This window comes from Alternaria postmessia (genome assembly GCF_024291825.1).
Source record: "Alternaria postmessia strain BMP 2775 chromosome Unknown scaffold_25, whole genome shotgun sequence".
NCBI lineage: Eukaryota > Fungi > Ascomycota > Dothideomycetes > Pleosporales > Pleosporaceae > Alternaria > Alternaria postmessia.
Genome location: NW_026260098.1, coordinates 304784 through 330450, shown reverse-complemented (window position 1 = coordinate 330450; position 25667 = coordinate 304784). Strand labels below are relative to the sequence as shown.

The 25667-nt window shown below is 52.1% G+C and overlaps 7 protein-coding genes across 7 annotated transcripts; 3 read left to right on the top strand and 4 right to left on the bottom strand.

The window, feature by feature from the left end:
• Positions 1-2246: 2246 nt before the first annotated feature.
• Positions 2247-2957, bottom strand: J4E82_005066 (uncharacterized protein; the record flags this gene model as incomplete). The annotated part of the gene is made up of 1 exon (XM_051731336.1): positions 2247-2957. The coding sequence occupies one exon, from the start codon at positions 2955-2957 to the stop codon at positions 2247-2249; it is 711 nt and encodes a 236-aa protein (XP_051589017.1).
• Positions 2958-3320: 363 nt separating this feature from the next.
• Positions 3321-4431, bottom strand: J4E82_005065 (uncharacterized protein; the record flags this gene model as incomplete). Its single annotated transcript, XM_051731335.1, has 2 exons — positions 3321-4076; positions 4213-4431. 2 exons carry the CDS (start codon positions 4429-4431, stop codon positions 3321-3323), a joined length of 975 nt encoding a protein of 324 aa, XP_051589016.1.
• Positions 4432-4957: 526 nt separating this feature from the next.
• On the top strand, positions 4958-8419 carry J4E82_005064 (uncharacterized protein; the record flags this gene model as incomplete). The annotated part of the gene is made up of 1 exon (XM_051731334.1): positions 4958-8419. The coding sequence occupies one exon, from the start codon at positions 4958-4960 to the stop codon at positions 8417-8419; it is 3462 nt and encodes a 1153-aa protein (XP_051589015.1).
• Positions 8420-11542: 3123 nt separating this feature from the next.
• J4E82_005063 (uncharacterized protein) lies at positions 11543-13054 on the bottom strand (the record flags this gene model as incomplete). The annotated part of the gene is made up of 3 exons (XM_051731333.1): positions 11543-12328; positions 12699-12778; positions 12844-13054. 3 exons carry the CDS (start codon positions 13052-13054, stop codon positions 11543-11545), a joined length of 1077 nt encoding a protein of 358 aa, XP_051589014.1.
• Positions 13055-13816: 762 nt separating this feature from the next.
• RLI1 (Fe-S cluster-binding ribosome biosynthesis protein) lies at positions 13817-15851 on the bottom strand (the record flags this gene model as incomplete). Its single annotated transcript, XM_051731332.1, has 4 exons — positions 13817-15171; positions 15223-15625; positions 15752-15776; positions 15832-15851. 4 exons carry the CDS (start codon positions 15849-15851, stop codon positions 13817-13819), a joined length of 1803 nt encoding a protein of 600 aa, XP_051589013.1.
• Positions 15852-16704: 853 nt separating this feature from the next.
• J4E82_005061 (uncharacterized protein) lies at positions 16705-21672 on the top strand (the record flags this gene model as incomplete). Its single annotated transcript, XM_051731331.1, has 6 exons — positions 16705-17118; positions 17167-17193; positions 17242-17320; positions 17373-17699; positions 17750-21485; positions 21534-21672. 6 exons carry the CDS (start codon positions 16705-16707, stop codon positions 21670-21672), a joined length of 4722 nt encoding a protein of 1573 aa, XP_051589012.1.
• A 1016-nt stretch (positions 21673-22688) lies between these two features.
• On the top strand, positions 22689-25090 carry J4E82_005060 (uncharacterized protein; the record flags this gene model as incomplete). Its single annotated transcript, XM_051731330.1, has 3 exons — positions 22689-22866; positions 22919-23456; positions 23506-25090. 3 exons carry the CDS (start codon positions 22689-22691, stop codon positions 25088-25090), a joined length of 2301 nt encoding a protein of 766 aa, XP_051589011.1.
• Between the last annotated feature and the right edge of the window lie 577 nt (positions 25091-25667).

Sequence of the window (25667 nt, the reverse complement as noted above, 5' to 3'; positions counted from 1 at the left end):
GTGTTCCTGAAAGTTCCGACTATATGTTAGCGTTCATCTATTTGGCGTATCACATGATGGCGTTATTGTACGAAACCGTACCGGCCTTTAAGACCACATAGACCGAATACCCTAGATATTTCCAAAACACATATAGTATAATAATACCTCGTGATATCAATCGCGACTCTCGCTTAGCAGAACACCATACTTAATCCTACTCTCTTACAAAAGCAAACAGCTTACGGGTACAACTTTGCTTACAGCGGCTCTTAGACGACATTAATAGAGGCCGTGCAGCTAAGCGATACACCGCTTTAATATTGTGTAGGAGAAGGCAAAGTAATATTAGTTCCTTAAGACTCCTAGACATCTGCTTGCGACATACAGTAAGCGAAAGTGACTTATGAAACATTTTGTATCAAGCATCTATAAAGAGGTTAGAAGCATCAAGGAGAGAGAATAATTTATAGTAGTTATTCTAGCGTAGACTAGAGAAGGAATGTAATGTATAAGCTGTTAACTAAGATTTATAGATAACTTTTCCTCGGTTTTAGAGACAAAGTTGGTTTAATTGATATGAGGATCTGACTGCCAGCCGCCCTTCCAACCTTTCCTTGAGAGACACTTGTTGTGACCAAGCTTGGAAAACCTTCAAGCCGAAAACCTTGCACCATCCAACCACCAAGGCCAACCATAGTTCATCCAACTATTGAGCAAAGCAGTATCATCTTCAGCCAACACGACACCAAGACGTTCAACCATCCCAGGGGCCGCAACACCCTCAGAGAAGACAACAAGAGGCCCGGTTTAGCGCCGAAGCACCATTGACCGTCTGTCCTCCAACCTTGTTGCTCGATGCATGTCGAAATGGTTGAAACGTCCAATGTGTGAATGTTAACCTCCAATGATACCGACTCAACACTACTTTATCTTTCTGATCCAAACCGCAACCAACTCAAGGGCCAACCATGCAGACTGTCCTGCATCCCTGTGCCACAACTTGACTTTCCATGCGCAGTGTATCGGTATCGGGAGTGGCGTGAGACTGTCGACAGTCGAACCAGAGCCGGTGCCAGAGAGGTTGGTGCCTATGCCGGGTTGCCGTCGGTGTGTTGCATGTCGACGAGACGGTGTGTGTTCGATGTGGTAGTTTGGTAGATCGAAGTTGACATGTGTGTCAGGGTAGCTGAAGGTCGAATCGAAGTGAGGTATGTATGTTGAACCGAGGCGGGTATGTACGAGGCATGTGTGTGTAAGGCGGCGACGTTGATGTCGATCAAGGCGAGGCGAGATGGTGGAAGGGTATTGAAGTCATTGAGACTGTTGACAGTCGAGTGAGAGTGGAAGTGATGCTGATAATCATGATGATTGTTGGTGATGAATGATGTCATACATCATGAGATCTTGGCCAAGGTCTGAAAGTGTTAGCAAAAACATGAGGTGGAAGTGAAGGAAGAAATGGCATACTTGAATCATGAGGCCATGATGCTGAGAGCCGACTTGGTTGGGAGAGTCGATTTCATGGAGCGAGTGGGGAGAAGGAGTGAGAGTGGTGGGGGAGGGGGGTTTATATAGACAGGAGGAGGGTCGGCAGATCGCCGGCAATCGCTTAGCGAGTCCGAAGAATTGATCAAGCGGCGTAGTCTGTGGGTAGTTCGCTGCCTGGAGAAGGTTCCAGGCAGGCGATCTGGTGGGCGGTGTGGGCGGTGTGGGCGCGGTACCAGGTGAAGGCGGCTTTTGGAGCGCGATATCAACTTGAGGCACGGGCCAAGCGCGCGAATTATTATGATGAGCTACCTGGTTGGCCTGCGATGTCGGACTGACTGCAAGAAGGTTCCAGTAGAGCGGTGATGGAGGTGCATAGGGAGAGATGAGAGCGCGTGGTGACTGCGAAAGTGCTAGATGTTGTTGATGACCTTCAAGGCGCGCAAGGCCAATAGAGAGCGAGCTGAGACTGGACGCCGGCATGTCAATAGACCCTTGCATATAATAAACAAAGCGAAGAACGTGGACTGAGAGAACGAGTGTATAGTAGACGGGGGTGACAGTGACAGCGACAGTGCCGATGGAATCGGTAGACAGATTAGATACAGGCGACAAGATGAAGGAATTAAGACAATGAATAATGCGATGCAGGGTATGTGATAGAGCGAAGCAGAACTTCCGTTCTGGATATCATGGCTAGTAGAGCGCTATGCTACTGGACGATATCGGATCTAGTAGTACGACTCCAACTCAAGCCATCACGAAAGCTACCCTCCACCTCAAGAGCTGACAACCGGCAACGCAACCGCGTTGAGTTCTTCTAGGTATGCACCTAGCCGTCTCCTCAACTCAGCTTCCTTTCCGACCGTCTTGGTGTACGTACTGTGCGGTCTCTTTAACTTGGCTTCTTCTACCTCTTCCTCATCCGTGAGCTCCTCGCCAGCTTCCACCTCGCCTAATCGAAACTTTACCCGCCCAGCAATGTCCTTTAGTGGAGCCAGTGTCTTCTCTTTCTGCTCCCACTCAGTGCCCCAGGTAGGTTCATCGAAAGACATTGTGATGACTTCCAAGCTCTTGGCCTTTTCCAGCAACATTTTGACCAGGTCCGCAAGCCACCCATTCACTCGATATGGCCATTGTCGGAAATCTCTAGTAGTCCCTGGGATTTCCCACCAGCTCATCCTTACATGAACTTTTTTTGCTCTCCCGATGACGCTGAGCGAGATTGGATCAATACTCTGGAGAGTTGGCTTTTGCTGTTGGACGAATCCCAGTGTGACCCTTGGGAGGAAGTAGGCGCGAATCTCGTCACAGAGATAGCGACAAGTAACAAGTAGCGCTGTTGGCGGGCCGGTTCGATCAATAGACGTGACTGCCATGGTACGGAGTGGATAACTTTTAAAGTCCCGGCGACCTAGATAATCGTAGATCTCGTAGCGCAGTTCTATTGGAAGACGTAGAAGCGAACACGATGGAGCGCCTAATGCCATGATGAACAGATGTTAATCTGACGGAAGACAAAGTTGGCTGGGTGCGTGAGCTCCAAGATGTACTGTGAAATTGATGGAGACGATTATGGTTATTTGCGCCTAGTCAAAATGTGGAATACGGTCATTAAGTAATCGTGGATGATAACAGTTGGACGTGGTTGGTGTTGAGGTGTATGAACGATGGACTAAATTCCATAAAGGTACTGATGATTTCAGCATCACGCTAGTGATGTGGAAGAAATCATTGGATGCACGAGATGGCTTCCTCTCCAACAGATGAGAGGTAACACGGATCCGAGACGTGGCACAGTTCTAATGCGCAATGACGTAGCACACTCGCCTTCGCAAATGTTATTTGTAAGATCAAAGGTGTTCTACGTCCAGATGTTCGTTGATATCGGACTCGGCTAATCTGATACTACAGATCGGACAGTCGACAAGCAACTTCTTCTGGACGACAGGCTCATGGTCCTCGCCCACTAGCGGCCGTTTCTGGCCAGCTTGAAAAGATGCTGAAGCTTCATTCTCTGTTCCAATGACCATGGGCATAGCAGGGGTTTTACCCTCGGCTTTGACGTCTTTTTTGATCCAGTTATCCAGCTTATTTTTCTGTCGTCCCGCGCGCTCTTTGGTGCTCATGGCCTCCAATTGCTTTTTGGTCGGCGCTGGCTCTTGCACCTTCTGGAATGTCCCCCCACACTCGGCCTGATGTCTCGAGTACCACGTGTCACCCTTGCCAGGAGCTCGGTTCATGCTTCGCTTGACCAGGCCAAAGTACGGGGGCTGGTTCTTGCAAGGCCCGTCGCACTGCCAGACGTGTGTTCGGTAGCTGCCGACTTCATCGTGAAAGGTGTGGTATATGGTGACTTGGTAGTTGCCGTGGTTGTTTACGGCGTCGGCGAGTAGCTGGAAGCCAACGCCGTGTCCGGTTCCATCATCTCCGCGCGAGTGCTTCCACGAGGTGGTGATAAAGAAGTAGGCGTGAATCGACTCGTGGAGCAGGGTGTTGATGGTGTCGGAGCGTGGACGGTACTGCAGCAGAGGCGTCGACAGCTTCAGACGGATGCGCGTGAACTTTCCGGTCTTGGGGTCCTTGGATAACTCACAGATGCCAGCGCACTGTGTCTGTTGTTAGCCGCTGTCTGACACGGCAGTCTAGAAGCGTGTGGGGCAACGGTCCGGACACGAGGCCGGCTTCAGAAGTCGTGGATGAGACGGTCGCAGAAAGCAATTGTGAAGCGCAAAGAAAACCTACAAGAGTCAAGCGCGGCGACCAGATGGCTTCAACACGTGGGAGGAGTAGCTTTCGGAAGTAGAGAAGATTATACAGGGCAAACAGCTCATGGATGTCGACAAAGGGCTCGCCGTTATGCAGAATGGCGTTGATGCCGTCCAGGGCCTCAGTCTGCTCAGGGGACAAGAAGTGCAGGGTCGCAACGGCCGCCAATGCAGCTTCCTCGTCGGTGACGGGCATGGCAGATGCGAAACATAGTTCGGCGTGTTTAGCAGGCCAGGGTCTTGGGAATAAAAGGGAGATCGCCAGGGAACGTGTTTCGGGTGGAAATGTGGCTGTAGGGCTGCAATGCTGCACAAGCACAAACCCGACCTAGCGGCTCGGGAATGATTGATTGCTTAACACCACCCACACCCAAGAGTCGTGCCTTGTCTGTGCCGGTGCCCCTTGCGTCTTCATAACTTGCAATATCCGCCGTGTGCTTTGTCTGCCCCTGAGGACGTGGCATTTTTCAAAGTCTTTTTGCAGCTGCTCACACATACAAAGAAGCGTGGGGCGACGAGTACTACTAGAAGGGATCGTCTCGCCATATGACGCAGCGCCTCCACTTGCATACGAACCCATGCACGCGAGAACAGACGTCCACCACGCATAACGTATACACACGCACATTTCGACAACTGCTCGTCTCCGCACCGTATTCGCTCCGACACAGTCTCGCCGCCGACTACACGAATGGGCGTGCTTGTAGTCAGACTCTACAAACATGGCGGCAATCGACCCCCCGCGCGCTGTTGATCTAGTACGGACGGCTTCGCAGAGCTCCACCATATCCAACCCACGAAACCGCAGCATACAGCGCATGCGCCCCTCGAAGCGCTCTTCCAACACGTCTCTCAGCCGGAGTCGCAGCCGGGCGCCCTCGCCCGAAGTCGACACAAAGAGCCTCACCTCGTTCCCCTCGCTGTCGCCTAGCCCCGAGACGTCGCCGGCACAGTCGCGCGTAAACGGCTGGTTCCGCTCGACACCACAGCCTGAAGAAAGCGTCAAGACGGCAGAGAGCAGGACGGTTGCGTCGCCGGATACGGTCAAGGCGGTCCCCCCGCCAGACCTCAGCAAGAGCACTACGCCCGTGTCTACGGTTAGGAAGGTCACCAAGTCGACACAGCAAATAGTAGGCAGTCTGGTCGCAGCCTCGTCTGCCACTAACGACCGCTCCGCCCTCTTCGACGACACACCCACCGAGTCGGCCAAGGTCCCTGGAAACCTACACTTCGCCAGCGACGAGAGCATACAGGATGCGCTGCGGCAGACGGGCGCAGTGGCCCTTGTCAAGCAACTAGCCGGGGATCTAGCCCAACGCGATGCGCAAATCACCGCCCTGCGACGAAGAGCCGAGGAGCGGGAGCGCATGTTGAGGAAGATGCTGCAGGAGTGCGAGGTCTCCAACATGGACATTGAGAACCGACTGCGCGAGCTGGAGAAGAGCAAGGATCAAGGCAATGGCCTCACCAAAACGCGGACGAGGGGCGATAGCGCAGCAACCGGATTGCACCCCGACGACCCCATGGAGGACAGACTAGCCAGAGCCATGGAAGACGAACTAGCTGAGCATCCCGATGCTCTGGGCATGGACACGGGCAATTCAGCGCCACAAGCAGAAGTCATGTCCATCAACTCAGTCGTGTCGGAAACGCCAAGCAAACAGAACTGGAAGAATTTCATTTGGACTGGCACCAGCAGAAAGAGCAGTCGCGCTCCCTCTGTGGCGAGCAACGTGGACAGAGAAGCAGAGATTATGGGCCATACACGATCACGCGCATCTAGCGGAGCAAAGCCACCACGAAAAGCCCTCGCCAGCGATCTATTCGTACCTCCCACTGGTGCTGTGCCCGCTTTGCGCCGACTCAACAGCCAGGAACATGCTATAGACGCATCGGCGCGTAGATCATCGTCGACGTCATTAGCAAGTTGGGCGTTGAAGATGGTTGCAGGCAACAACTCTGCGAATACTAACAAGGCAAATACTGTGCGAGGCCGCAAGTCCACTGTTTCAGATGCTGTTGACCGCGCGCCTTCTATGGACTCGACCAAGACTGCGCAGTCGGCAAAGTCTTCACTGGCAAGCACACAAAGGCGAGGTCGTGCCTTGGGCCCCAACGGAACCATCAAAAGCACCACGACAGAGCAGCCCAAGAACATATCCAACGGCCTCGGTCCGACTCAGCCCACCCGTGGAATGAGTAATCTAGGGCCTGTGGAAATGGACCGAATCCTACCAGAGGACTCGCGCCCACCGACACTAGTACAGCAGCATAACAGATTTATCGGCAGCAGCGAGTATTTGACTGATAGATTCGGCTTCATCTATGACCAGCGTCGCAAGAAGAGGCAGAGTGAGGCAGCAGCCGAGCTCATCAGGCAGAAGCGCAGTAGCAATGTCGAATCACTCGGCGACGGCAGGACTGCACTCAATCATCTTGCTCTGGATGAAGATCCAGAACACGCAAGTGCCGCTCCTGTAGACCAGAACGATGGCACCGTACGCCCATCCAGCTCCGACTCCGACAACCAACCGAGTCAGCCAGCTAGCAAGACCTGGGCCGACTACCTGAAGCTAGCCACGCATCCAACTGAGCTACTGTCACATACTCCAGCTGCAGCTGCCATCACCACAGTAGAGTCTGCTGAAGGCGAGACCTCTTTCAAGATTGGCCAGAACCAAATCACGTTAATGAAGCGAGGATCCGTACCGACAACAAGCGTCAACCCAGAGCCATCACCCTCACGCATCGTATCAGGTAATGCAGAGCTTTCAGTCACAAGTACCTCGCCAGGCCCGTCTACACCCATCAGCCAATATCCGCCGCAGCTTGACCCCGTCCAGTCCCTACTGGAGCAGATGAGTGAGCTACACGACAATCTTCAAAGAGAAAGGACTGTCAAGTGGAACGACTTTTTGCGAAAAGTACGTGCGCAAAACAAGCGCGAAGGCGACGTTGCCAGTATCGGCGAGAATGGCAAAGCTAATGCAATGCCTGAACAATTTCTTGCCGATGGTGAGTTGGTAGGCATCGCAGGCTTGGGTAACAAAGGCAAGATCGGGCGTGCCAAGTGGTTGGAATTCCGTCGCCTTGTTCTGGGTGGCATACCCGTCAATATGAGAGCCGCCATCTGGGCCGAGGGAAGCGGTGCGCTGCATTTGCGTATGCCAGGCTACTATGAAGACCTGGTGAACAATGGCGAGGATGACCCTACCATTGCAACGCAGATCCAGATGGACATCACCCGCACCCTTACCGACAACATCTTCTTCCGTACTGGTCCTGGTGTACAAAAGCTTCAGGAAGTACTCCTCGCTTACTCCCGCCGCAATCCAGAGGTTGGCTACTGTCAGGGCATGAATCTGATCACTGCATGCCTGTTGCTCATCATGCCCACCCCGGAAGATGCGTTCTGGGTTCTCACTGCGATGATCGAAGAGATTTTACCTCAACATTACTATGATCAGCACCTTCTCACCTCCCGCGCCGATCAATCCGTCCTTCGCTCCTACGTCAGTGAGATTTTGCCTAGGCTATCAGCCCATCTCGACGAACTAGAGATCGAGCTCGAGGCCCTGACCTTCCAATGGTTTTTGTCCGTCTTCACGGACTGTCTCTCCGCCGAAGCACTTTTCCGCGTCTGGGACGTCGTCCTCTGCATGCACGACGGATCGACCTTTCTCTTCCAAATTGCGCTCGCACTGCTCAAACTAAACGAAAAAGCCCTCCTTCAATGCGATACTCCAGCCGGCGTATACCACTACATCAACCATCAGATGACTAACCACGCCATCAGTATCGATGGCTTGATTCAAGCATCAGACGCTCTCGGAAAAGTCATCAAGCGCAAAGACGTCGAGGAACGCCGTGCGAAAGCTGTTGCTCATGAACAGGAACTCATGCGACAAAGAGAAGAGGCGAGGCAAGAGCGCGCGAAAAAGAGGGCTAGCAAGGCTTCCACCGACAGCGCACCGCTACCTACGCAACCAGAAGAAGACACAAAGTCTCTCTCGGCTAGTCTTGATGCCGAACTGTCGATGCGGACAAGCCCCATGGCCACGCCGCTTAGCAACGCGAGTCGACGATCTGAAGAGGAAGAGGACGCAGAGCTCATGAACCAGAGTCTGGAATTGACAAATCGGACGCCGATGCCTATGGACGAGGAGTTCATGTGGCGCGGCTAAAACAGTTGGGTCTTCACAGTACATCACACTTTTTTCTTTGTTGTACACATTGCATTGTCGCCGGCGTTTACTGGGCACCATCATTATACCCCCGCTGCTGAACCGCTGAAATTGGATATTCTGGACATGGATATCCCCTTCTTCCTCTCTTCTTCTCTTTTAGCGTGTCTTTTCTTTATTAGAACTGGCGGGTTTATCGTGCGTGAGATGAGCCATACATACGAAGATGAATACTAGAACATACTTTTTTATCCTTATTTTGCGCATGCGTGATGTCGAAGCCTTCCAGCTCAATGCCTCAATGTCCTGAACATCCGGTGGCCGTACTTGTTTCCTCTCCATCAAATTAGTGAATGAGACTTAGATCATTGCGGAAAGGTCGAAAGGCGTATATGACATGCACTATTCTGTTTTCGAGTTAGCGGCTATCCGTAGTCTTGACTCCTACGATCCTCCGTCGCTGGTCACTTCTGCTCCATGCTTTGGATCAAACCACAGACGATCCTGACATATACTCAGGCCTTCAACGATTCTACGACTTGACGGTTCTTCCTTTCTTTGCATATTCGCCTTCTCACTCTGAGTTCGACAGGGTCTCGTCTGGCCGACCAACAAGTCTACGGACGAAGGCCCAATGATCTCGGATCGCAATGATTCTCTTATCTTTGGAGATGAGTGGAGAGACACTTTGCAATCTCAGACAGGTACACCTATGCCAACCGTTGCGCCTAAGCTTGGTGCTCGTTTCTCCAGAAACGTACTTCGCATTCTGAACAATTGGCTTGTGCATCATAAGCAGGACCCATACCCAAACGACGATGACATCAGTTTCTTGCAAAGCCAGACTGGGTTGAATCGGAAGCAAATTACCAACTGGTTCGCGAATAGCAGACGGAGGGGTCGTATGCGATACGTGAGACCGGCTTCTCCACAGGTACGTGGTTCGGGGACGGATCCTATCGACATCCTCCCTCGACCTGGGACTCCAGCATTAAGAGAAAGAACAAAGTTCAAGGATCCGCTGCAACGGTGGGTTGATTCCCCGCCAGAAGAAGAGGGTGCGGCCATGAGATGTATCGCGCAAGCGATAGCGTCAGGGTCAGGAGCTTCTGCATGTATGTTTACTACGCTACTACACATTTTTCTGGTTATTGCTGACATCGTTCTCTAGCCCATTACGATCTCCAAAGCCCTGGCCCCAACGAAAACGATGTCTGGTCATCTCCCTACTATATGTCCTCTGCAAGCAGTGCCGGAACGTCCGATTCGGGATCCCAATCCTCTCATAGAAGTACGCGCATCTCAAGACGAAAACGCCGCCGTCCAAGGGCAGAAGTCAGCTCTTTCCAAGCTGTGGAGTTACCATATCAATGCACGTTTTGCACCGACACGTTCAAGACAAAGCATGACTGGCAGCGTCATGAGAAGTCGCTGCACCTAGCTCTCGAGCAATGGGTCTGTGGATCAGATTCCCCACTTGCGACAAAACCTGGCGTTGCAGGACTATTCTGTACATTCTGTGGGCAGATGTCGCCCGATGATGCGCACATGCAATCGCACAATCATTTGTTGTGTAGCGGACGTGACTTGAAGGAACGAACGTTTCTCCGCAAGGACCACCTTACGCAGCACTTAAAACTCGTTCATGGGGCTAAATACGAAGACTGGTCTATGAAACACTGGAAGATATGCAAGCTTGATGTTCGATCACGATGTGGATTTTGCAATGCATGGATGACTTCCTGGGGAGAGCGAATCGACCATCTGGCTGAGCATTTCAAGTCAGGCTCTACGATGGCAGAATGGCAAGGCGAATGGGGATTTGATGATGAGGTTCTGAAATGGGTTGAGAACTCCCTGCCGCCTTGTGAGTTCTGCGCCCTCCAGTCTTGCTAACGTTTATGAGAACTGATTGTACCATGTTAGATTTCATTCATCTCGAGCGTCAATTACCATTTCCGATCAAGGCCAGTAATGCCTTACACGGCTTACCTATCGACGCATATGAGCTTATCAAATCCGAGATGGAAATCTTTACGCATGACTGCTATACCAGAACAGGCATGTTGCCGACACATAACGCAATGCAACTGGAAGCATGCCGCATCATCATCGCATGCGAACACAAGGGTGGAGAGGACATTTCGACTTCGGCATTAACAAAAGGCGACTCTTGGCTTCGCGATTTGATCATGTCGTCAGAAGATCTGATCAGAGAAGCAAGATCTGGATCGATGGAGCTATCAAATGATGGTGAAATCTCCTTTTTAAAGATTCATGGCCAGCATTATCTATTCGAAAAATGCCAATTCGAATCGCAACTCCGGATATTCGTCGAATTTGAGAGGCTAATGGATGTTCACGTACACGATGTGCACATCCAAAAGGAGGCTTGTGAAATCATCCGGCGCAAGGAGGAAGACTCACTCACTTCATCTGAGAGCTTCACAAGTTGGATTATCACACTTGTGCGCTCCAACGCAGATTGGCTTTCCAAATTCAAGGAGCGGAATGGCATATCTGCAAAGGATGTAACAAACCATTTGGTGTCTGGGTTGAGCCTAGGATCGGGTTCGAGCGAGAGTTTTCCATGGTTACCAACCTCTTCACCATCGCCTCCAGTGTTCTTGTCGACAGAGTATGAGGTCGACCCGTCTGCAGTAGATCTAATCCAAGCAGATCATATGCCTGCCGTGCCAGCACCCTTGACTGAAGCATCCGAATTGCAGGGCCTGGCCAATTACCACATAGAGGATGCGAACTTTTATCGTGGATTTGTGGCAAACTTGAAGCGCTGGGTGGCAGCTACCATGTGCACGGAGAACCCAAACTCCCATATACCTTCGGATGCAGAAATACAGCATCAGGCTAGGTGGTTACTCTACAATGGAGGGGATGCATGGAATCAAACGCCTGCAGATTTTGTTGAGTGGCTAGAGCCTTTCAAGAGGCAAGTAGGGATTCCATGTTGATGGCAGCAAATATGGGTTCCAGACAAACGTCCAGAGCGATTGACCAAAACATTTGCTGCCCTGGACATACATCGCGGGAAATTCATGACTGCTTTGAGTTATTTGCATTAGCACGGTCATCGGGACATGCAAGACCATTACAGATCAGAACTCAAAACCACCCTACAACCCTCCCAAAGCAGCTCACGCCACCCAATGCAGCGCTGATACCAGTGAGTAGTACAAGCGGCCCATACTCACTGGCATACAACCCACTGCCTCCGACGTCCCCCATTCGGAACAACGCCTCACTCATCGGCCCACAAGCAACATTTCCAATACCCCTACCAGCTGCAAGCACCGAGAACACCATCATTGAGTCGGTGCCCTGCTCGTTGCCTTCCAGGAGTTTCATAATGCCTGGATACACCGTTGAATAGCTCCCTGCAAATAAACCATATACAGCACAAAAGACGAGGAGAAGAGGTAGATTGGTAGAAAACCCCCAAAGAAGGAAAACAGAGAGTGTGGATCCAATAGTCGACAAGAAGATGCATGTCGTAATATGCCAGCGGTCCACGATTCCACCCATGACAATGCAACCAAAGAAAGAGGCCACATTGATCATGATGAGGGTCAGGGCAGCCACGGGGCTCGATGCGCCGAGAGTTCTAGCGTAGGTGGGGAGGTAGATAGAGGGGACGAAGTAGCCGAAGCCCTCAAGAACGTTGCCGAGTTGAAAAAGGAGGAACGATTTGTTTCGGAGGAACCTCAAGTTAAACTTCCGGTGCTTGGTGGCTTGCGAAATGGGAAGGCGCGGCTTGAGATATAGAGTCAAGGGGATGGTGGCTGCGAAAAGAACAGCTGCCCAGATACGAAGGGTGGTGCGGAAGCCGTATCTACCAAGGAGGTATTGCAGTAGTAGGGGAATTATGATGCCTCCGATACCAGTGCCAGCCTGTCACAGAGTCAGTCGACAGAGAAAAGCTACAAGAATATTTACCTAGGAAAAGCCAGGATGCGAAAGAGGTTCGTAGGTGTAGACATACCCACATAATTCCAAAAGCCAAGCCCTTCCTTTTCACGAACCATTGTTCCATGAATGCAACCACTGGAACATAGCACAGCGCACCTCCAATTGCATAGAAAACTCCCTGGCTAGCAATTAGATGCGGAACGGTCTGGCTCAGCGAGCTGAGTCCCAGAGAAAGACACATGATGATCAGCCCGATGATGATGCATCGACGTCGAGTATTAGGATACCACGCGAAGAAACCGGAGATGAGTGGCGACAGAAGGTACATTAGGCCCATTGCGCAAGTCCCGACAATAGGTATGTTCCGGGAGCCGGCGAATGGTGGGTTCGAGGTGTAGTATTCTTGGAATATACCGAAAGCGAAAGGGAAGCCTGCAAAGCGTCAGTTAGGATGAGCGTTGGTTTAATTACATGTGAACAGAAACGGAAAGATCTACCCCAGACAAGAATCTCCAGAACAAAGGCTGAGAACAGAAAAAGCCATGCAGCCATTCCACCGTCGACGGGAGGTAGCGAGAATTCTGGTTCCGTTGCACGCATCTCATCAAGGTCTCGATTGTTGGCACGGAGTTCCATATCCGACTCATTGACAGCACCTGATCGTGGAGGCGAACTTTCCATTGAATCAGCATATGGAGCAGTAATCATAGTGCAAAGTGTGACTGATTAGAGTTATCTGTCGTTCAGTATTGTTTTGTGAAGTTTGTAAACAGCACTAGATTCGCCGGACCTGATATCTCTCTGTGCTAGCGTGAAATCCACAGGGCGTTCGGAACATGTTAGGGCGTCCGGAACACGATAGGGCGTTCGTGACATGATCTGTCCACCGACGTGAGTACTACTCTACCCAAGCTAATCTTTGCGAGATGCAATTCGTGAGTAAATATATGTAAATCCTTGATACCTATCTTAAATAATGAAGTTGACGAGAAAAGAGTATACGAAGTTTGCTGGGTATCACGAGATGGTATTGAAGGAGAGTTGCCGAATTATTTGTGGCGGAGAACATCATCTGTACTGTCATTGTATGCTCTCTATCGCGTTGGTGAAATTAATGACTAGATGAATTTTCGGCTTAAAACGTTTCGAAATCTGTCATCTGCAACAGACGTGTTGCAACATCCTCCAAATATTCGGCGGTCACCTAACTTGACCCGGGCTGGCTAACATAGTGCGTTTCCTTGTCGATATTACGCACTATTCGAAATGACCAGCGCAGGAGGTCGACCGCCGATGAGAAGGCAGCGATCTTCCTCAAGTTCTTCGTCCGCACCCTCCTCATCATCTAGCAGGCTCACAGCGCATCCTCTCAAGCCACGCTTCTTGTTGCCCTTTTTAGTCATCCCGGTCTTGACGTGCCCTCGCGGGCGCCGCTGGGAGGGAGGCGTGTTCCATTTCTCAAGAACCTTTTCAACTATCATCCTCAAGGAAGAAGTAGTTTCCGCTCAGCTTCTGCTCCTGGTCAAGCTGAGACTTGTCCTTGTTGATACGGGGACGGAAAGAGTTGGGGTCACGGCGGAAGGTGACATCCAGGTTCTTCAAGAAGGTATTGCAACCAGTGAGAAGAGACTCAGGCTTGTTGGCGCGAGCGTTGACAGCAGGCTGGCCGTCAAAGACAATGACACGATCAGCGAGGTAGGTGGCCATGATGAAATCGTGCTCGACGACGAAGGCAGTCTTCTTGGCGTGCATGATGAAGCGCTTGATGACACGTGACGCAACAATACGTTGCTCGGAGTCAAGGTAGGCACTGGGTTCGTCGATAAGGTAAATATCAGCTGGGATACCGAGGGCCAAGACGATGGCGACACGCTGCAATTCACCACCAGAGAGGTTCTGCACTTCCTGGTCGATGAAGTCGTCCATCTTGAGCGGCTTGTAGACATCAGTCTGGAACTGAGGGCTCAGGAAAGCGGCCTTGATCTTCTTGAAGAAGAGTTGGCGAACGGTACCCTGGAACTTGGGAGTGATGGTTTGGGGCTTCATGCTTATGCTCATCTTGGGAACCTTGATATCGCCGTCAGGCTGGAGAGCACCAGCGAGCATCTTACAGAAAGTGGTCTTTCCGGTACCGTTCTCACCCATCATGACAATGATCTCGGAGTCAGTAAAGGAACCAGTTTCGATGTTGAGTTCAAAGCTTCCAAGAGTCTTCTTCATGCTGGGGTAGCTGTAGCCACGGTTGTGGTCCACCATGTATTCGTCGCCGGCTTCCGCGATACGGAACTGCAGCGATTCTTCACGGAAACGCAAGTTCTCGGTAGGGATGTTGCCATCCAGGAAGATGTTGATACCTTCACGGACGGATGCAGGCAGGGTGACAACACCGTAGACAGCAGGCTTTCCGTAGAGGACACAAATGAAGTCGGAGAGATAATCCAACACGGACAAATCGTGCTCGACGACGATGACGTAGTCGTCGGGGCGGAGCAGACTGCGGATCTTGCGGGCAGCTGCGAGACGCTGCTTAACATCGAGGAAAGATGACGGTTCGTCGAACATGTATACGTCAGCCTGCTGGACGCAGACGAGGGCAATGGCGAAACGCTGCAACTCTCCACCAGACAGTTGTCCGATGTCACGGTCGAAAATGTGGCGCAGCTCCAGCTCGTCAATCATCTCGTCGAGGTTATCCATCTGCGAGCGGGCTCCAATGAGCTTGCCCACGGAGCGGTCGGTCGACTTGATGGCCCTTGGAAGTTGGTCGACATACTGGGGCTTGACGACAGCCTTGAGGTTGTCTTCTAGAACCTTTGTGAAGTAGTCTGCGCGCCGTTAGCGAGTTAGTCCTTTGACCAAAAATTTGCTTCTCTTACTCTGAAGTTCAGAACCACGGAAGTACTTTAGGATCTCCTCCCAGTCTGGCGGGTTGTCGTAGCGACCAAGGTTAGGCTTAAGCTTGCCACTGAGGATCTTCAGCGCTGTACTCTTGCCAATACCGTTTGTTCCAACCAGACCCAGGACCTGGCCCGGACGGGGCATAGGCAGCCTGTGCAGCTTGAAGCTGTTGGCCGAGTATCGATGGGTGACCTGGGTCTCGAGGTTGGTGGGCAAGTTGATGATGTTGATGGCGTCGAAGGGACATTTCTTTGGGCAGATACCGCATCCGATGCAGAGGCGCTCAGAAATGAAGGCGATCTTGGAGGACGAGTCGACTTCGATACACAGTTTGCCCGTGCGGACGACTGGGCACGACTTTTTGCATTCTTGTCGGCATTTCTGCGACGTGTTAGGATAGGGAAGGCGCAAAGGGGGGATATACTTGCCTTGGGCTTGCACTGTCATGGCGAAGATGCTCGTGTTAGTCGGGGATCAATTTTTGTGTGTGGAGGGGTAGTGGGGTACCTTGTCCGAGTTGACAATGGCAATACTGGACTGTGTTAGCAAATAGGCATGGGAAAGGTGTACAAAGGCATGTGACATACCGAGTGAGCTTGTCAGACATGTTGGCGGCGGCTTTGTTGTTCTGGCGATTGCTGGTGTGGATTGCCTGTGAGTCGCAAACTGTGAAGAAGTTGGCGGCTAAGCAGTGCGTGCGTGGACTCGGCGAGAGTCACTGCTGTAGAGGCGCGCTCGGAGTCTGGAGGCGGAGAATGAAGGAGGTATCCCTGACGACTGCACAGAGTAGAAAGAAACAACGTGAAAGAAGTGTGGACACTGACGTTGTCGGCCTTTAGGTGCGCTTACTCGCTGGCTTCTGATTCGCCGTATACAAAGGGCAAGGCTGAAATCGGGGCTAGCGCTGAACGCTGTAAGGAACCTCCGCGCTCCAGAGATCACGACCCTACCTAGCCTATACCTCACCCCCAAGACCACCAACCCCCACTACCCATTTCGAGGGTGTCTTGGACATGGACTGTACGTATATTCCCTTTTTGAGTCTGTTGTCGCGTAACTTTCACCCGCGAACCTGCCGGAGTTGCCTGCTGTCGGCCTTGTCCGTGTCCATCAATCCCATCGCCAGATCACGCCCACGCATCCAGCAACTTGCCTTTCACGTAGAACACGCTCCGTCGCTGCGCAAAGAGCGTATATAAAAGCTCCCTATCGCCTTGCATACTCAGTCCGCGCACCCACCGGCTCACGCGACTCCACCGCCCTTCTTCCATCAAGCGCTCATTCACCAGCACCGCATTCCATCAGACTTCCATTGCACAAGTCTTCACCCTGGTTCCTGGTCGCTTTCTGGCTATTCTGGATCGCGTAGTTCTGCTCTATCCAACGCACCCGCTCTGAGCCGCTGGAGCCCACAGAAGGTTGAAATATCGTGCTGACCATCAACCACAGCCACGTCCATCATGATGCCCTCTTCACCGGGCCATGTCGCCTCGGTACCATACACAAACGGTCATTTGTCGCCTCTCGCAGCCCATACGGCGACCGCCGATAGCTCTTCCCACCACAGCGATAGCGAGCAGTCCGACTCACAAGAGGCCGCCGCAGTTGACCAAGCCTCCGATGTCGACGCGCCAGGAGAGGAATACGACGAAGACGACGAGGTGGCTGCTGCTTCAGACTCGTCCGACGATGTCGATGCCGAGGGCGAGCCAGACGGCGATTACGACTCTGAGTCACCGCCGTCTGCGCAGGAAGAGAGCGACCGCGCCCGGAGTTCATCACAAGAGTCAACTCGACCGCGCAAGCGCAAGGCAAGCGACGAGAAGGAAGACTATATAGAACAGAACCCGGAGCTCTATGGCCTGCGTCGCAGCGTACGTGGCACCTCCAGTCTCTATGCACATGAGCTAACCGCACTCCAGGGTCGTGCCCGCCCTAGTCGTCGCATCGTAAGTGACTCTCGGATGACAGAGGAAGCTATTATTAACTCTCTTTAGATGGATAGTGATGACGAAGATGATGAGGACTACAGCTCTGATCAGCCCCGCAAGCGACAGAGGACAGCCTCGCGCAAGAGTTTGTCTGCCCCATCCTGTCCATCTGAAGTCGTACTAATCCGCCTACCTAGCCTCAAACGTACCCACACCAGTCTACCGCTCAGCCAACTCCGAATCCGAGTCGGATGGCTACGTGGGTGCTCGTCGCAATATCCCAACCAAGAAGCAACGCCAACGTCAGCAAGCCGTTGCTGCAGGCCGCGAGCCTCCATCCCAAGCCGAGGTCCGGTTCTCTGTACGCCGCAGTGCACAGGTTGCGAACTACAACGAGGAGGAAGACGAGGACGAGTTCGTGGAGGATGATGACGATATGACACCCAACTACTGGGCGACCGCGCCAGAGGATACTGGCCCCGTCATTGACAAAATCCTTGACCATCGACCAAAGGATGGATTAGGTAAGGCGAGCTATCGATCTTTCATGCCGTCTTGTGCTAACTGATGGCAGAAATGGACCCTTCCTTCGACAAGCGCGACTTCGAATACTTGGTCAAATGGCAAGACAAGGCACACTACCACTCCACATGGGAAGACTACAAGACGGCTGCATCATACAAGGGCTACCGCAAGTTGGACAATTACTACAAGGGCCCTGTCCAGAACGATATGTATGTCTACAGCCGCAAGAACGCCGACCCAGAAGAGTACGAGCAACACATGGTCGCACGCGAAGCTGAGCGCGAGAGCCAGCTCGACTTCCACGTCGTAGAGCGTGTCATTGACTCACGAGATGGCGAGGATGAGCTCGAATACTTTGTCAAGTGGAAGGGATTGACATACGAGTTCTGCACATGGGAACCTGCGTCGCTGGTCAGCCGCTTGTCGCAGTCCGAGATCGATCGATTTCTTGACCGCTCGTCGAACCGACCCTCCTCCGACGCCCGCGAGGCGAATCCGAATACTCGCAGGAAGTTTGTCAAGTTGGACACGCAACCTGACTACATCAAGTATGGTCAACTGAGGTCCTTCCAACTTCAGGGTGTCAACTTCCTTGCGCACAACTGGTGTCGAGGCACAAATGTCATCCTTGCCGATGAGATGGGTCTGGGAAAGACAGTGCAGACGGTGTCTTTCATCAACTGGCTGAGGCATGATAGGAGGCAAGACGGCCCCATGATCTGCGTTGTGCCACTATCGACTATGCCTGCCTGGGCGGACACCTTCAACAACTGGACACCCGATGTTAACTATGTCATCTACACCGGTAGAGAAGAGGCCCGCAGCATCATTCGGGACAAGGAGCTGTTGGTCGACGGCAACACTAAGAAGATCAAGTTCAACGTACTGTTGACGACGTACGAGTACGTTCTTGCGGACTGGCAATTCTTGCAGAGCATCAGCTGGCAGTTCCTTGCCGTCGATGAGGCTCACCGATTGAAGAACCGCGAGTCACAGCTGTACGATAGGCTGCGACAGTTCAAGGCACCATGTCGACTTCTCATCACTGGTACTCCCATCCAGAATACGCTGGGTGAGCTGGCTGCCCTCATGGACTTTCTTATGCCAGGAAAGATCACTGTTGACGAGAACGTTGATCTCGCTTCGGAAGATGCCAGCCAGAAGCTGGCCGAACTCAGCTCAGCCATTCAGCCTTATATGATTCGCCGCACCAAGGAGAAGGTGGAGAACGACCTACCTCCTAAGTCTGAGAAGATCCTTCGAGTTGAACTGTCTGACATTCAGCTGGAGTACTACAAGAACATCCTCACCCGCAACTACGAGGCTCTCAATGAGGGTGGTGTGGGCCATAAGCAGTCTCTATTGAACATTGTCATGGAGCTGAAGAAGGCTAGTAACCATGCTCTGCTTTTCCCCAACGCCGAAAACAAGCTCGTCAAGCCTGGTGCGTCAAAAGAGGAGACCCTGAAGGCCCTCATTACCTCCAGTGGTAAAATGATGCTGTTGGATCGACTCCTCGGGAAGCTCAAGGCCGACGGTCACCGCGTGCTCATTTTCAGTCAGATGGTGCACATGTTGGACATCTTGACCGACTACCTCAAGCTGCGCAACTACCCCTTCCAGCGTCTAGATGGCACAGTCCCAGCGGCAGAGAGGAAGATCGCAATCGATCACTTCAACTCTCCCGGCAGCGAGGACTACTGCTTCCTGCTATCGACTAGGGCGGGTGGCCTCGGTATCAACTTGATGACTGCTGATACCGTCGTCATCTTCGATTCCGATTGGAACCCTCAGGCAGATCTGCAAGCCATGGCTCGAGCTCATCGTATCGGTCAACAGAAGCCTGTCAGTGTCTATCGTCTTGTCTCGAAAGATACCATCGAAGAGGAGATTCTGGAGCGCGCTCGCAACAAGCGCATGCTTGAGTTCATCACAATCCAGCGTGGTGTGACCGATCGTCAGCAAAAGGAGCTCAACGACAAGATGAGTCGTGCTGCAGCAGAGCCCACGTCCGCCGACGACATCAACAACATTCTCAAGCGCCGTGGACAGAAGATGTTCGAGCAATCTGGCAATCAGAAGAAGCTAGAGGAGCTCGACATTGACTCAGTCTTGGAGAATGCTGAAGAACACAAGACCGAGCAGGCTGCTGGTCTTACATCTGATGGTGGTGAAGAGTTCCTCAGGAACTTTGAGTACACTGATGTCAAGATCGATCTCGAATGGGACGACATCATTCCAAAAGAAGAGTTGGAGGCAGTCAAGGCTGACATCCAGCAGCGGAAAGATGAAGAAGAGACTCAGAAGCTGCTTGAGGAGAATGCTCCACGGAAGCGCAAAGCAGCCTCAGCAAGCGCACGAGAACAGCGAGCTGCAAAGAAGCGAGCACTTGAAGCTTCTCAAGTCGATGCCGACGATGATGAGCAATCCGAGCAAGACGATAGCGTCAAGCGTGACCCTAAGCGTCCTCTTAACACAAAGGAGGCTCGTAACCTTATCGGCGCATACTGCCGGTATGGTTCGCTCGATGAGCGTGGCGAGGAGATGCTTCGCGCGGCAAGGCTTGTCGGTCGTGACATGGGTGTCGTCAAAGCTACGCTCGATGAGATCATTGCCATGAGCACGCAGCTCGTTAAGGACGAGCAGACTAGGCTCAAGAACTTGGAGGCTGAGACCAAGCGCCCAATTACGAAGAAGGACAAGAAAGCTGTTCTTTTCGACTTCGGTAACGTCAAAAAGGTCAACGCAGAGACCATCCTGGAGCGACCTATCGAGATGCGCGTCCTGAAGGAAGCGGTTGAGGCAACATCGGAGTGGCGCAACTTCCGTGTACCGGACGCTATCAAGCCTGCAAGCTACTCTTGTCCCTGGGGTGCACGTGAGGACGGTATGCTTTGTATCGGCATCCAACGCCACGGCTACGGCGCGTGGATCCCCATTCGCGACGATCCAGATCTCGGATTAACGGACAAGTTCTACCTCGAGGAGCACCGTGTCGACAAGAAGGAAGAGCGGACCAAGGCTGACGAGAAGAATGCCAAGTCCCCTGGTGCTGTGCATCTGGTTCGTCGCGCGAACTACTTGCTTACTGTTCTCAAAGACAAGAGCACGTCGGACCCCAATGTCAAGCGCTTGATGGAAAACCATCACCGCAACAACAAGAAGCATCAGTTGAACATCGCGCGTCGGGCAGATAAGGGTGTCTCTGCTAGTCCTGCTCCAGCTGGCCTAGCACGCAAGGTGCAAGGACGGGATTCAGAGCGTCCTACGCATCGCGCCCATAGCGGTAGCGAGATCCGTCGTCCTGACAGTCGAACTGAAGGTCGCCATCACGATCGGAGCCGAGATGATCGCCCTAGGCATAGCGACCAATACAGGCCATCTGATGCCCACCGCAAGGAACATCGCAACGACCGCGGCAGCATTGATCGTCGTGCGCAGACGTCTGATCGCAATGGTACGCCAGAAAACCGTAAGAAGTCGAACGGCGATATGGATAGACAGCGACCACGCCTTTCTGAAGACCGTCCACGCTCTCATAGTCAGAGCCAAGTACCCGACCGCAGTGTGGAGACGCCCAAGCCTAAGGAGAAGAAGCCGGATGATTTCCTTGAGCGGAAGCTTCGACCTGTGCGCGACAATCTGGGCCGCCTTAAAAAGGCGACACCAAAGAACTACCCGCAGAAGGAGACCATGGTCAAGGTCCTTAAGATTGAGTTGATCGCTATCGGCAACTTCATCCGCGCAGAGACTCGGGATAATGTGGAGCTCGAGGATCGTCTATGGTAAGCATGCATAACGATGTTCTACACACACACGCTAACTAATGACAGGAACTACACCATCAACCACCATTGGCCTCGGCCTGGTGTCACTGTCGCGGCTGTCAAGGGCATGTACAACAAGATGCTGAGCCAAGAGAAGCCAGCGGCGAGCGCGACTCCAACAAACGGACAAAAGAACGGCGCTTGAGGATCCATTCCTGTACGGATGCATAGTATGCCTATACATCATTCGTAACTCATATCATCGGCATACGGGCGTTTTCGATTTCTACGGCGGCACACACCGTCATGTATATTTGCAGCATAGCGTAGGTGTTCGGCTCGGTTGACTACTCAAGATATGACTAGTTACGGGCACTGTTTGATTCTTCGTCTTTCTCACTGTATTGCATGGACTGCCTAGTTAGGGCGCGTCCCGGGGTTTATGATTTTCGCTGGGCGGCGCAAACAAAAACTAGCGTACAGGTTGTTGAACAAGCATCGGAAGCACTTGGGATAGTGCACATGATATTTCAAGAAGGGAAGGTCTTTCTGCAAAGAGAGAATTCATCTTTAGCAACATGTAGATTCAGCACCTGCAGGTCTGCAATATGCAATGAACTACACACACCACCCTCTCGGCTCACTGCGTGATGTGAAGTTACTGCACGCTGATGGTGAGGTATTATTTTCGACTGCAGCCTTGGCTTACGTGAAGGATGAAATGTGATCACGCGAGTCATCTGCTGCCCAATCTTCAAGATCTACCGCCTTCCGGGTTGGATTCTTGGTTGTCTAGAGTATTCGACGGCCCACACGTGGCTTGGAAGCCAAGCGGTGAGTGATAGTTGGGGTGGTGGTTGCGGCATATTGAGCAACTGACACTGAGCAAATTCGAGGCGACGAATGTCGGGCACTTGAACATCACACGATCAACGGACGCGTAGTACTAGCGAGACATGTGTGGCTGTGGGGAAGGGCATGTGTATGCCTCTTGCTGGGGAATGTGTGGGAGATGTGCTAGTGCGCGGGCAATGACGCACCAATGACAAGGGTTGCTGAAGGATCGTGCTCCAGCGGTGGCTCCCTGTTGCGCCTTCCTTCCCCGACGGGCCATCAGGGTATCCTGTCTTCGGCGGCGGCGCTTCTACATAGTATTCCTGGATATACAGTCGCACGACACCCCCAGAGTTGCTCGCAAATGCCTTGTCTTGACTCTTCACCATGATAGACATGCTGCGCGTACGGGACGCATGTTTATGCGGGCTGCTCTTCTGGGCACACGCGACAGCGGCCCCGCCTAACGCGGCAGGTGCTGCAGAAAACAGCCGCGATGCGGGTTCTGGATCCATAGACGCGGATAGTCGACGAAAGCTTGCGGGCAGGTTCCTCCATATTACAGGTACGTCTTATCTGATCGTCAGGGCAGAGTCGCGACTAACGTCATGATGCAGACTTTCATCCTGACCCATTCTACAAGACATATTCCAGCACAGAATCCGACGCAGCGTGCCATCGCAGACATGGACCCGCTGGCCTTTACGGCGCAGAAACCACCGGCTGCGACTCCCCCTTCGCGCTCGTCAACCAGACGTTCAAATGGATAGAAGACAACTTAAAAGACGATATAGACTTCATAATATGGACCGGCGACTCGGCGCGACACGACAATGACGAGGACATACCACGGACGCAGAAGCAGGTCATCGAGCAGAACGAGTACATGGTCTCCAAATTCGCTGAAGTTTTTGGACTGAGCGGCCAGGGCCATGGCCCCAACAGCTTCGAGATACCCATAGTACCGACTTGGGGAAACAACGATATCATGCCACACAATATTTTCACACCCGGCCCAAACAGATGGACCATCAAGTATCTCGACATATGGCGGGGCTTCATACCTGAGGCGCAAAGACATCAGTTCCAGCAAGGAGGATGGTTTTCAGTCGAGGTGATTCCAGGAAAGCTGGCTGTTATCAGCTTGAACACCATGTAAGTGGCAAAAGAAATCATATCTCTGGGAAGAGACTGACTTGCGCAGATACTTCTTCACCTCCAACTCGGCTGTTGACGGCTGCGCAAAGAAACACGAACCCGGGTACGAACACATGGAATGGCTGCGCATTCAGCTTCAAATCCTGCGAGATCGCGGCATGAAGGCTATACTCATCGGCCATGTACCACCCGCTCGAGTCGACAGCAAAGAAAGTTGGGACGAGACATGCTGGCAAAAGTACGCACTCTTCGGGCGACAGTTCCGGGACGTCATCGTAGGAAGCCTCTATGGGCACATGAATATCGATCACTTCATGCTACAGGATTTCGAACATATCGAAAAGGATACAGAAAATGGAAAAATGGGAGCAATCAAAAGCAGGCCTTCGCTAGCCAACGATATCAATCTTCTTGAAGACGGAGAAGTAACAGTGGCGTCTGCGTCCGACTACTTACTTAATCTAAGAGAAGCTTGGGCTCAGCTACCTGCGCCCCCAGCGAAGTCGAACAAGAAGTCGCGGTCGAAGAATGTCGATGAAGGGGAGGACGGAGATTCGGTATGGGCATGGCTCGTATCCATGTTTGGGAAATCCTCGAAAGATCGGAAGGAAGAGAGGAAGAAGTATCTGGAGAAGATTGGTGGAAGATACGCTGAACGCTATGCGGTAACACACGTCGCACCCAGCGTAGTACCGAACTACTTCCCCACCCTTCGCATCATCGAGTACAATATCACTGGCCTGGAACACCTCAACGTAGCCTCTAGCCCCATCAGTCTACCAATGATCGATACACCCGTTGAGCAACTGCCGATCACCGCCACCGATTTCGACGACGACGAAGATTACTTACGAGACGTTGAGACTGCGCGAAAGAGGAAGCACAAAGGCAGGAAAGACAAGAAGAAGCAACGAAAGTACAAATTCAAGGTTCCAGACGGTCCCTCGAAATCTGCCCCGCCTGGTCCAGCATACTCGCCGCAGACTCTAACATGGACGCGACATGTTCAATATTTTGCAAACCTCACGCACATCAACAACGACTTTCTCGAGCCTCCGCCGGAGATTGCCGAAACTGCCGCCTCCAAGAGTTCGATAAATGAAGACTCCGCAAGTACCATTTTCGGTTTTGCGGTCAGCCCGGATGGCAAGCTGGAGAACAAGAAGTGGAACGAAGGCAAGCACAAAAAACACCAGGGCAAGCAACCTCGGCCAGAGCCACATCCCAACGAGTTTGTATTCGAGATTGAGTACGACACGAAAAAGGACAGGGGGTTCGCCGATCTCACAGTAAGGCGGTGGGTGGAGTATGCCAGGAAGATTGGATCATCTGCATCGAAAAGTGCTCAAGTTGAAGAAGAGGAAGTAGCAGACATGGTCGGAGATGAAGATTTTGAGACGGATGAAGACGAAGACGACGAGCTCAATGCGACGAAGGGAAAGAAGCACAAGCATAAGAAGGGGAAGAAAGGAAAGCATCATAAGAAACACAAGGCGTCAAGGGAATGGTTCACTTTCGTTAAGCGAGCATTCGTGGGCACCATGGATCCTCACGAAATCAAGCAATTGTTCAACGCGGGATTGTCATCATCAGAAGCATCGGAAGAGGCGCAGGAGATTATGGAGTTGTAGGTGGTTGTTTGATGGATGCATTAGAGAGCGTTGCTGAGGCACGCTCATAGATACCCTTTTAGCGTTTGATGGCCGACCTTTTTTCTTTGAAGATTTTGTAGGGAAGATGTGTATATGTAAGTGGCAAGTGACGGGATGTTGGCAGTCTTAGCGTGCATAGCATATCATGATATGGTTGAACCTGTATTAAGAGAGAATGGGAACCAAAACAAGAATCATCCTCATGTAATCGCGTACAAACTTACCCAATGCTAGCAGAAACCTGATTTCTGCATAGCCGATGAGAACCAGCCCTTGCACCGTAGTAGCGAAGTGCTTCACATGCAGTAGGTGGCGCACTGGCTGGTAGTCTGGATATACCGGATTCGGCAGTTTTCGCTAGAACCGTTGATGGTTGTGCAGTACTGTGTCAAAAGTTTTGCGCGCCAAGCTGCCGGTCCGCCGCAACACCATTTTGGGCAATGCTTTTTTTTGTGATAACTCACCCAAAACTGCATCTTTTTCAATGTTTGAAAAGCAGGATTTTATTGTCGATAGCTAATACCTTGTATATCATCCTTTGGCGGTTATACAAGCT